A 12,934-nucleotide genomic window follows, 5' to 3' on the forward strand; every position below is an offset into this window, starting at 1 on the left:
ATGCATGTCCATCCTACTTTTTTGCCGGTGCGGCGCGCTCTATTAAAAAATCTCTAATTTTCCTCCGAAAAATATTTTTTCTAGATTCTTTGGGATATTTTAAATAAAAGAAGTTTCTTGGCATTTTTCTCAAAAGTTAAAAGTTTTAAAGTTATAAGCTATTTAAAATCCAAAAATGCGTTTTTTTGGCATTATTCGGATTTTAAATCGCTTATAACTTTAAAACTGTTAACTTTTCAGAAAAATGTCAAGACACTTTTAATTTTATTTAGAATATTTCAAAGAAATTTTATTTAGAATATCCCAAAAAATCTAGAAAAAATATTTTTCGGAAGAAAATAGGAGATTTTTGAAATAGAGCTCGCCGCACCGGCAAAAAATCGGATAAACACGTATATTTAACAATTAAAAAACAACGGTATAAATTAAGGTTAGACGCGATCACTCTTCAGAATCTTGAAGATGAATATTTAGACTTCAATTTAAGTATCTGGCAACCTCAAAAATACAAATTTAAATATTAGGTTTTATGCCTCGAAAATGCGTGTTTTCGCATTTTTCAGATTTTAAATCGCCTATAACTCGAAAACTAGCAATTTTTTAGAAAAATTACAAGACACCTTTCTTTTTTAGAATGACCCGAAAAATCTAAAAATATATGTTCCAGAGCAAAAAAACGTGATCTATTGTATTTGTTTAAAAAAAAATGTTTAAACAATTTCTGCCCAAAAATTCCACCCCGCACCCTTCAGATTTCTTTAAAGTTTATATTTTTTAAAAGGAATCCACAAAGAAACCGAATCAGAAATTTTTTCAGACGGGAGCGGTCTCACCACATGGACTAGGTTTCCCAAATATTATATGATGCTTGTCTCATTTTTATTCTGTTTATAAGCTGTGATTGTCATTCGTTCTTAAGATCATTTCATTAGTTATAGTTTGCTGGTCTAGTTTACGAGAAATATACAGGGTGTTCAGAAACTCTCCCGACAAACGAAGACCGGAGATTCTTCAGATAATTTTAAGACAATCTAACCCAATTCACCTAGTCCGAAAATGCTTCCTGAGAGAGCTCTTTGAAGATGGCGTCTTAGAATTAGTTTTTCTTAAATATCTCCAGAACACTGTTATTTAAAAAAACGAAAACTGGTACGCTTAATTATTTTCCAGAGATAAATCTGATAAATTTCTAGTACCGGTCATAGGCGCCCGTTTTGGATAGGGCAACTGGTATTTTATAGCATAACTTTTTTGACTTTAACTTTTAAGCATTTTTGACATTGGATTATTAAGTTGTGAGTTATTCTAGTACTAAAAGGTACTCTTACTTTAAGGCGGTAGAATGCACCGTTTTCTAGAAAAATCGATTTGAAAATTTTTCGTTTTAAAGTACTAGAGTACCTAACTAAAAAGTAAAATACCGACTTAAAGTAAGAGTAACTTTTAGTTAATAATTTAATCATCAAGTGTCAAAAATGCTTAAAAATTAAAGATAAGGAAGTTATGCTATAGAATCACCGTTGACCTACATAAAACGGACGCATTTAATCGGTACTAGAAATTCGCAATTGTGTGTGTGTGTGTGTGTGTGGAGAGAAAGAGATGGCATTAGACAAAGCGTCTTTTTGCCACAGAATTTTGTTATAGATATGTTTAAATTTTTATCTTAGAATCATTTATAAACTTAATTAAGAGATTAAATATAGATTTGTCAGAATAAGATAAAAGATTGCTGATGCTAACTGGAAGGCTAATGTTAAGGTTAATTAAACCTAAATATAAGTTTTGAGTCTGATCCCTATGATTAAGACAATCCAAGAATACATGGTTCAGATCCCCGATGGACTCATAGTTACACGGACAGAAGGGAGTTTCATAGATTCCAATTCTATGTAAAAATTCGCAATTGATGTAGTTGATTTATCTCTGGAAGATAAATAAGTGTACCAGTTTTCGTTTTTCTAAATAGTTTTTTTTTTAAATTTATTTTTCAAATTCAAGAAACGAAAAATTTTAAAATCGATTTTTCTAGAAAACTGTGCATCCTACCGACTTAAAGTAAGAGTACATTTTAGTACTAGAATACCTTACAATTTAATAATTCAGTTTAAAAAATGCTTAGAAGTTAAAGATAAAAAACTCATACGATAAAATACCAGTTGCCCTACCCAGCACGGGCGACTATGACCGGTACTAGAAATTCGTAATTGATGTAGTTGATTTATATCTGGAAGATAAATAAGTGTACTAGTTTTTGTTTTTCTAAATAGAAGCGTTCTGGAGATATTTAAGGAAAACTAATTCCAAGACGCCATCTTCAAAAAGCTCTATCTCCATTAGGAAGCATTTTTGGACTAGGCGAATTGGGTTAAATTCTCTTAAAATTACCTGAAGACCCTCTGGTCTTCGTTTGTCGGGAGAGTTTCTGGACACCCTGTATATTACCAGGTTAACAATACATTAACATCTTGCATTTTTATTTTATCTTTCTTTAATAACCATACCATAATATTTCTTAGCCGCTTAGTGTACAGTCCAGACAACGACTTCTTCAAGCCTAGAAATATATTTTTCATTTTTTATCACATTATTTATTTGCATGTTATAGTCGGTTCGCTAAACTCAGACACAACTGGCTAGTAATTTTAGTAGGTAATTTTTTTGTTTTTGGCTAATTTTGAAAAAATTGGCAAAATTACTAACTATTTAATAATTATTAACTATTTAGTAATTATTTTTTTATTTCAATTTCACCAAATTGGCAAAATTACTTACTAAAATCACTAGCCAGTTGTGTCTGAGTTTAGCGAACGGACTATAAATCAGAATTTCTTATATATCCTGATTAAAAACAAGTTTGTGTCCAACTAATTTTTTGTTTTTTTAGAACTATTATTTGAATATGTTATTCATGGCCAATCTCGCCGCAAAAACTGAGTGTCCTTTCCAAGTATCTATAGTATATCCAGAAAAAACAAGCTTACAATACAAACATTATTTTGTTCAATCTTATCTCTCAACAGTTTTATGGCATTAAAAAAACTAAGTCTGTAATTTTTAATTTACTGTTTTAAAACAAACACAAAATAATAAATAAATAAATAATTTTAATATTAGTAACACAGATCATTAAGGTGCCTAGTTTCATTGAGCATATGCAGAATACGCCAATTTTTGAGCATCGTCATCCAAACTTCTGCCCCACTGAGGAGATCCCACACTTTCCCATGGTCCAGCAGTAGAAATGTGTGCATGTGCGTGGTCGGCTGCCAGTTTCTGGCAAAGTTGGAAGATCGCCAATCCCGCTGATATGATGAAAGAGATAAATGCCAGTTGAAGACCATTCCAGGCTTTCAGACCTAAGACTCCTATCGCGAATGGTACTAAAGTGATGGCCTTGAGTAGAATGAAGATCAATATTGGGCTAAGGATTTTCTTGATTTTTGATTTCTTGATTTTGATTTTGTGTTTGCTGCGACCTAAATATAAAAAGAAGTATTAATAATTATATTTGTATCATGATTGTTTCAAAGTGAAATTAAATATACTGCAACGAATAAACCACAATATCTTAAGGCGAAATAATAAATGTCTTAAACTTTTATATTTGTAAAAAAATCCTATTCTTTTACGGTCTTTAGATTTTCTATACTAAATTTACAATCAAGATGCAGTAGAAATAAACAAACCAAGACAAGTTAAATGCTACTAGAAGCACTCCCGAATCATAATTTACAATGTATAAACTTTGGAAATCATGATTTGGGATTTACAATGTATATATATTGTAAATTATGATTTGGGAGTGCTCCTAGTAGCATTTAACGTGTCTTGGTTTGTTTATTTCTACTGCATATTGATTGTAAATTAAGTATAGATTTATGTACCTTACCTACTTGATTTAACAAAAGTATCGGATAGGGTAAAAAAACACATAAATATGTAGTACATATATTAGATGACATAATATGCATACTAGTAAAAATAATTAAATCAGCGAAAATATATTATACAAAGAGACCAAAATAATTTAATGAATTTGCTCAAAAAAATTCTTTATCAAATTTTGTCTGCATGTCACCCCAACGGAGGTCAAATGGTTGGAGTTTGGGTCTAAGAAATATCAAAGTATGTCAAGGGTTTTGTTATGCTCTGAGAAATTACCGCAGTTCTTGTGACAAAACAATCCAGCAAATCCTACGTCTACGTTCTTGACTTCTGGGCAATGATCGTCTACGGTTGACGACCAGGACCTCGATTTTTGACCATTCGCTTCGTTATAGATCATTAGCTATCTGTGAACTAAACAGATACGAAGCGAATACGTTCAATAACGAAGCGAAGGGTAAAAAATCGAGGTACATGTCATATTAGCTGAGGATAAGGATGATATAAGATATATGTAATAAAGTTGGATGAATAAAATGTTGAGTGGGTTGCATGTGAGAGTTCATTTTGAATGAAGTAAAAGATAGACGTACTCTCAATCATTTATTATAACTTCCGACGACCGGTTTCGCTCTCTAAAGTATGCAGAGCATCTTTAGGTTAACGGTTACAAGTCACTAAATGCTACAAACAAAAACCAGAGTTAGAAAAATGTCTAGTTGTAAAAGATGCTAAAGATCCATAAGATCAAGCCAATATTGAACAACATACATAAAAGTAGTTAAGATAGCAGACAAATACATATGCATGTAAACAAACGTCCCCAAGCTTACAAACACATGCAGATGTATGCCGTCTATTATCATGCAATGATAATGTGTCGTACTTACATTCGGTTACAAGGAGCTACTACCTCAGTGACATGATATTTCTGCTTAAGTTACGCTAACAGGATGTGGTGGAATAGACGGAGAATGTTGCAAAGGTAAACAAGTTTATAGAGTTTGGGAATTCTTGAGGGTGAAGAGATAGTTGGTGAAAGACAACCATCAAATCTGTGCCTGTTATTTTTGTTTGTGAAGTAGACTTAAGCGAATGTCCTATATAAATTTTTTTAAAAATTTGTCGTTAGTCTACTTCACAAACAAAAATAACGGGCACAGATTTGTTGGTTGTCTTTCACCAACTATCTCTTCACCCTCAAGAATTCCCAAACTCTATAAACTTGTTTAGCTTTGCAACATTCTCCGTCTATTCCACCACATCCCGTTAGCATAACTTAAGCAGAAATATCATGTTAATGAACACTGAGGTAGTAGCTCCTTGTAACCGAATGTAAGTACGACACGTTATCATTGCATGATTATGGCCGGCATACATCTGCATGTGTTTTTGAGCTTGGGACGTTTATTACAGCCACCGATTTTACATGCATATGTATTTGTCTGCTATCTTAACTACTTTTATGTATGTTGTTCAATATTGGCTTGATCTTATGGATCTTTAGCATCTTTTAAAACCACACATTGTTCTAACTCTGGTTTTTGTTTGTAGCATTTAGTGACTTGTAACCGTTGACCTGAAGATGCTCTGCATACTTTAGAGAGCGAAACTGGTCGTCGGAAGTTACAATAAATGATTGAGAGTACCTCTGTCTTTTACTTCATTGGATGAATAATTATAAGAATATAAGGCTTGGGGTCTGACGATAAATATGGAAACGGCAGAACCTCTAGATGCTGCAAAAATATTTCGAAATAATTTAGTGCAAGACCACTGTCAGATTTGGATGTTGTGACATATCTTCTTCTTCTTGATGTGCCTATCCGTGACGAATGTTGGCGATCATCATGGCAATCTTCACCTTATCTGCAGCAACGCGGAAAAGCTGCACATATGTTGTGTTGAACCAGGTTCTGAGGTTTTTTAACCAGAATGTTCTTCTTCTTCTTGGACCTCGCTTTCCAAATATTTTTCCTTGCAGGATGGCTTGTAGGAGGGCATATCTGGATTCATTTCGCATAATGTGTCCAAAGTATTCCAACTTTTCAGATTTGATGGTGTTTAGTATTTCTCGGTTCTTCCCCATTCTTCTAAGAACCTCCTCATTTGTGACCCTATCAGTCCATGGGATTTTAAGAATTCTCCGATATAGCCACATCTAAAATGCTTCCAACTTTCGGCACATATCCTCGTTCAAGGTCCATGATTCAACACCATAAAAAAGGACAGAGAAGACGTAACATCTCAGCATTCTTACTTTTACACCAAGAGAAAGGTTGTGGCTCTTGAAAAACGCCCCCATACGGTTGAAGATTGATCTAGCTTTTCCGATGCGCGCTCTTATTTCTTGGTTATTGGTCCATTCTTCATTTATTATGGTGCCGAGGTAGTTGTAGTGCCTCACTCTTTCTACAGGGGTTTGGTTGATATAGAGTTGACCTTCTGTTATCTTTTTCTTGCTGACGATCATAAGCTTTGTTTTCTTTACGTTTATATTGAGTCCATATTGCTGACGGTAATACGTGATTTTGTCCATGAGTACTTGTAGGTCTTCTAGGTTGTCCGCAAATACTATGGTGTCATCTGCATACCTGATATTATTTAGCCGGTACCCGTTTAGTAGAATACCTTTTTCAGTTTTGTGCAAAGCTTCGATAAATATTTTTTCAGAGTAAAGATTGAAAATTAGGGGGGACAAAATGCAGCGTTGCCTCACTCCACGCATGATTTTGACATATTCGGTGAGTTCACCGTCAACTCTGAGGTTTGCAGTCTGATTCCAGTGACATATACTTACTTTGAACTTACAATTACAGTGGAACCTCGATAAGTCGGATTAATCGGGACTGCGGCCGATCCGGGTTATCAAAAATCCGAGTAAGCCGGAGAATATGGTAAAAATTAATAAAATACTGATACTTACATACAGATAAACTTCCATTATAATTGCAAAAACATGAAATACATACATAGCACAGTAGGTACATCTAAATTACGTACAGTGGTATACAGTATTGTTCATTTCTTTGTAAAAAACTCAGTAACATTTTTATTGTTGAAATGTTGGTTTGATGAAAATCGGTCCGGGTTAGCCGGACTTCCGGGTTATTGGAGGCCGACTTATCGGGGTTCCACTGTACTAAGAAAATCACAGGTGAGATTTAAATTAAGAAACGAATTGAACCAGTTTACCGCATCTGACAAAATATCTAAATTACTTGATATGGAACACAATAATTATGAATAGAGACAGTTGGCCAAAGAAAATGATGTAGTGAAGATAAATGCAGAAAAGAAGAAGACGACGCTCGAAAAAAGTATGGCAGGGTGCATTCGATAAGGAATTCATATGTGGTTTTGTGCAGTCTTTTAGAATTGTACTTTAATTAAATCGAAATTAATGAAGAATGAATGTAATTACCTTGGGCACATATTATGAGGAGCAAAATATAAAATACCATAGTTAATCCTACAAGGAGAAGGGAAGATTATAGGGAATATTAAGAAATTACCTAACGGGAATACACAACACAGGCGAACTGTATCACGCCGCCAAGAACAGAACCTTAGTAATGAGATAGTCGCCTACGTACTTTGGTGTATGGCATGTTAAGATGAAGAGAAAGAATATAATTATTTAATTCTTTGGTGGAGTTACCTTCATCTTCTTCATCTTCGTCAAAAGCTCTTCCAGATCCAAAGTTCCATTTAACTTCCACCTGTTCGCTGTCCAATGCTGAAGAATCAACTGTGACATCTCCAATTAGAGGTACTCTAAATTTAACATCGTGTTTTTTAATATAGTCTTCAACACTGTCTTCTAAGTTGTCGTAAGAGCGAGACTCTATTTCATTAGAAGCATAATTATTACGTGTTACTTGCACGCTATCACCGACCTGCAACATTAATAATAGGGTAAATGCAAATATATAATAAGGTAATAAGGTAAATATGCATAAAATAAATATGGAAGTTTAAGAACTAATATAAAGCTACCTATATAAACAATAGCGACATTCCAAAATGTTTTAAGTTAAGACAGAAGTTAAAACATTCGTTCAGAAGCTCAGAAAAAAAAGAAAAAAGCTGGAGAATAGTTATAATAAAGCAAATATTACAGTTTCATGCATTTAATTTACAAAATATTTAAAATCCCGTCGATAATATTGTTGTATTTAGCCAGAACCAGAGATTTTAACTGTACTTTTCCAAATGGCTCTGTTCTCGATCAATCTGGAGTCAAATAGGTTCCTTACATTCTCGAGATGTATGCTGTCTCCCCAATGTTTCATCATATCATCACATAGCCTGTAGCGTTTATACAGTAATATTAAATATAAGCCAATTTTACTTGTATCCAATGCTCTCTCTCTTATGCAAATGTCTCTATATATGCAGTATGTGTTTAATGCACCTAGATTCAGTAGAGTAAAATAAGAACATAGTACATAGAAGGAATGCCTAAAGAAACTTTTTGAAGCTCAAAGCGACCAAATACCTTTGAGCTAGAACAGAAGGTAAATGTAGGCCAAGAATATCTTAGCAGGAAGTTCACTCTGGTGAAGCCAGGCATATGCTGGTAAAGCAGCAAGCTTTATAAATAATTATATAAGCAGAAACACTCAAACTAATAAACAACAACTCATTATCAATAACCACAAATATACTAAACAGCACATAAAAATCTGGATAAATGCCAAGAGAATGGCTGTTTTATTAAACTTCCAAAAGAGGTGGAGTCAAGATGCCCAAAAATGTGAAGAATATAGCAGAATGGACCCCACAAGTAATCTCCTAAAACTTTTTCTAAAGATAATCCATAATAGAATTTACAATCTGTTTTCTTCTAAAGGTGCCTATCTTCTAGAGATGTTGGCGACTACATTGACCCATCTTACTCTATTCACATCAGCTGAAAATAGATCAGTTGACGTTCAATCAGTTCACTTCCCAAGATTGTCTAGCCAGGGTACATTTCTATTTGCAGGATCTCTCTTGCCCTCAATCTTGTCTTGTAGAATCAACTGTAGAATAAGAGAGGCTCTGTTCTCAGTACAGATCTTATTCCAAGAACGCAGAGATATAGGTCTGGTTGATTAAGAAATAGAGTTTTATTATACCATGCCAAGATAACGAAAATATTTAATGAAACAAGAATTAACAAACAAGATCTGAAAATATTTAGAAACCTTTACTGGAATCAGAGCGCAAATCTCAGAAGTGAAGTTGAATACACCTAATATGTAAAAATCATGCTTGGAGTGAGGAAGGCTGTATTTTGTTTCCTCTAATTATCAATCTCTACTCTGAATGAATATCTTGCAACGCTTTGCAACAAATTAAAAAAGCATTCTGCTCAACGATTGCCGGTTGTACAATACCAGATATGCAGATTTCACCGTTGAATTTGCGGGAAATCTAGAAGAAGACCTACAAATCCTTTAATAAAATAAAAAAATTATGCATAAAATACACTAAGAAACAACCGAAGTGGTTTTAGGACAAAAAGATCAACAATAAATGTGACATTTCTTGGAAAAAATTAAAGAAAAGTCTTGGAAATATAGCAGAGAAAACCATGTAGTATTTGTTGAATTTAAAAGCTCCTTCAATACGATAATCGGAAACAAGATGATGAAAGCATTAAAGAAACTATCAAATGAAACAAAGGAAACTGACAGGAGTGACAATGGAAGATACAAATGTGAGCGTGAAAGTTCAAGGAGCAATATCTGAGAAGATTATTAAATAACAGAGAAGATAACAAAAAGGGGTAACTGAAGATCGGCAATTTCAAATTTAAAAAAGTATTACCTTTCGAAACAACTGGAAAATAAAGAATTAAAGAAAGAACTCTAACGGGCTACCAAGCCTTCGAAAAACACAGAACAGAAAACTAAGCAATAAAACAAAAACACGTCTAATATAGGTAGCGAATAAAAATGAAAATAATGAGAATTATCCTAGAGTCTAATCAACCCATACCGAGGGTTATAAAGAAAAGAAAACCCAAAGAAAAAAATAAAGGTAGGGTTAAGTCACCATGGAATATTAAATTAATAACACATAATATGATTAAAAATAGGCAAATAAGATAATTAAAAAAGTTACAAGAAAACGACATAGAAAGTTGGAAAATAAATCAGTGACAAGATAAATAAACAATCAGAAATTAACGGAGATCGGTAACGTATCCAAACCGGATACATATCTAATAACTTGTAACAAAAAGAGAGGGAGAGAAGATTATTATTTCACCTAAGAATAGGATAATACGGGAAAGCCCGAAGGGATTAAACGGGTAATGCGAATAGTTAGATAAACAGTGATAAAGACAGAATACACATCTTTAGAAAACCTAATGAGGAAATTAGATAAATTATTTCTTCAAATAGTAACATAAGACCATTGATAATTAAAAGTGTTAATTAACACTTAATGCCAATATAAAATACACTACAAGGAATATAATATTATTAAATCATTATACTCACGTGGAAATAGTCTTTTCTGAAAATACCATCCAAAAATTTAAACGCATTATACTGAAAACAAGCAATACTATCTTTTTCCGCACATGCTGACCTCATTTTCTCAATATGAGAATCCAAAATTGTTCCTTTCCAAAACGCTGTTGTTGAAGCATTTTCATTACAGATTACTGTAGCTAAGCTTATAGCTAAAACACTTAGTGCTAACTTGATCGACATTGTGTATTGAAAGAAACTAAAAACTAAGTGAAGAATTTATTGAAGAGGACGGGCTTTAATACATATGCAATCGAAAGTCGGTATGCCGTGAATACTAATTCAATAATAATATATTTTTTTAGTTCACTCTTGCAGAATCATGTATTCAGCCTTATGTATTTTAATATTGTTACGATGTATTTGTTCTAAACTATATAACATTGTTTTCTTTCCGGAAGTTTCCTTCCTATTTATTTAAATAAGAAAGAGTTTCAATTTAGGTGGACCAGTTAATATTCATCATCATCACTCTCATACCTTTTTATTTAATTATACCTTGGGCCGCTAGTCTTACAGGCACTTACAAAAGATGTATGGTTAATTTCTAGAGTATATCTCAACTTGAATTTTGAAAGAAGCGAGGTTGGATGATAAATACTTTAGAATCATATAATTTATATTACAATCAAACTCCCAATATTAAAGTGGATGACCAGTTGACAGATGCAGTCTCCATAGATAGAGAAGTGAGAAAGGATGCATTCTGTCCCCAGTGTAATTTAATAATATGTACTCTAAACATGAAAAAGCAAAGTATGTAGTCCAGTCGGGTTAGAATAATAACAGGCCTAACCTTGCATTAGGAGCTGCCCCAAATTTTATCATTCTAATCTTTGGGGGAGGTCAATATTAGTGTAAATTTAAAATCTCGACTGAATTCCGCCGTTGCGTTAGCCGCCATCTTCATTTTAAATGAGAACCGTTTTTGCTCAATATCTCCGCCATTTCCAACTTTTCGACAAAAAGTGTTGAAACTAAAATTTTTAAGAATGTGATTTTCTATAATTTCTTTTATTACAGTTTTTTCGTGCAGTCGATATTTCCCGAGTTATGGTGGAAAATATTGACAGTTAGAGCATAATTATTGAATTATTTTGTTTATTATTAGTTTTACGACAAAAATGTATCTATACAAAAATAGAGAGAATTACTACACAATTCTACACAATTTTGATCTCTTTCATTTTTTTGCTAATATTGATATTTAAGGTAGTACGTATGCGGTAATATCGAGAGCGTAAGACAATGATTGACTTTGTAGCAATTGTTTTTGTTCAATATCTACGCCATTTCCATTTTCAACTAAAATTTTTCCAAATTTTATGATTTCCTACAATTTCTTTTTACAATTTTTTTCATGCAGTTGATATTTTCCGAGTTAAGTGGGAAAATAATAAAAAGTTGTGGGGAGAGCATAATTATTGAATTGAATCTTGTTTCCGAACTGCCCCAAATTTTATAATTATATCCTTTAGGGAAGATTAATAGTAGTGTAAATTTAAAATCGCGACTAAGTTACCCGGTTGCATTAGCCGCCATATTGATTTTAAAGCAGAACCGTTATTACTTAATATCACCGCCATTTTCAACTTTTCGAGAGAAACGGTAGGAACTAAAATTGTGGGAAATGTAATTTTCTACAATTTCTTTTGCACAATTTTTTTTATGCGATCAATATTTTTCGAGCTAAGAGGGAAAATAGTGGAAGCGGAAGGGAAGCATAATTATTGAATTGTCTCATTTATTATAAACTTTACGACATAATTATACATAAACAAAGAGAAAGAGAAATTATATTTAATACAATTTTTGAAACTTCCTATGAAACACCAACCAAAGTAAGTACATAAAAGATATAAATAATAACTTATATGCATAAAGTCAATTAAATTTTATTAACTAGCGGGTTTTATTTGTTGAATTTGTCGGTCGAGATTTTAAGTTTCATGTCAGCTAATATATTATTATTTTTCAACAATTTTTTTTTAAATTTTGGAACCTGTTGGGGACAATTTCCCAGATCAAAATTGTAAAAAAATTTAATTATCTTTATTTTTGTATACAGGGTGTCCCAGACTAATTTAGCCACGCTATATCTCTTAAACGAATAGAGACTTTCGAATGGGATAAAAAGTGATATATTCTACTTTTAATACACTTTAATACGGCGTACAAAAAAATCATCCCCTAAATATTCATCCCTTAGTTACAACCCCTAACTTTAATTTTTTTAATAGCACCCTGTATATTTTTTTATAGTTTTGGATGTGGTCTTTTACCGTCTATTCAACACATTTTTTGAAAATAAAATCGGTTCGTAAATAACCAAGAAACTATCGGTATATTCTTGTTAATTGTGTGTCCCAGACTAATTTATTCAGGCTATATTTCTTAAACGAATAGAGATTTTCGAATGGGACAAAAACTAATCCATTCCATTTGTAATACACTTTCATATGGCGTAGAAAAAATTGATCCCCTAAATATTCCTCCCTAACTTACAGGGTGCTATT

The 12,934-nt window shown here is 32.8% G+C and overlaps 1 protein-coding gene across 1 annotated transcript; it reads right to left on the reverse strand.

Moving 5' to 3' along the window:
* Positions 1 to 3,047: 3,047 nt before the first annotated feature.
* LOC114324583 (uncharacterized) lies at positions 3,048 to 10,631 on the reverse strand. Its single transcript, XM_028272449.2, has 3 exons — positions 10,386 to 10,631; positions 7,550 to 7,787; positions 3,048 to 3,479 (listed from the first exon to the last, which is right to left on the reverse strand). Exons 1-3 carry the CDS (start codon positions 10,599 to 10,601, stop codon positions 3,145 to 3,147), a joined length of 789 nt encoding a protein of 262 aa, XP_028128250.2. The 5' UTR covers positions 10,602 to 10,631; the 3' UTR covers positions 3,048 to 3,144.
* Positions 10,632 to 12,934: the final 2,303 nt, after the last annotated feature.

This window comes from Diabrotica virgifera, chromosome 6 (assembly GCF_917563875.1).
Source record: "Diabrotica virgifera virgifera chromosome 6, PGI_DIABVI_V3a".
NCBI lineage: Eukaryota > Metazoa > Arthropoda > Insecta > Coleoptera > Chrysomelidae > Diabrotica > Diabrotica virgifera.

Coding starts and splice junctions, on each gene's coding strand:
- LOC114324583 (XM_028272449.2), bottom strand. CDS start 10,601: ATGTCGATCAAGTTAGCACTAAGTGTTTTAGCTATAAGCTTAGCTACA. Junction 7,788..10,385: donor TCAGAAAAGACTATTTCCAC/GTGAGTATAATG, acceptor TTAATGTTGCAG/GTCGGTGATAGCGTGCAAGT. Junction 3,480..7,549: donor CGAAGATGAAGAAGATGAAG/GTAACTCCACCA, acceptor TTTTATATTTAG/GTCGCAGCAAACACAAAATC.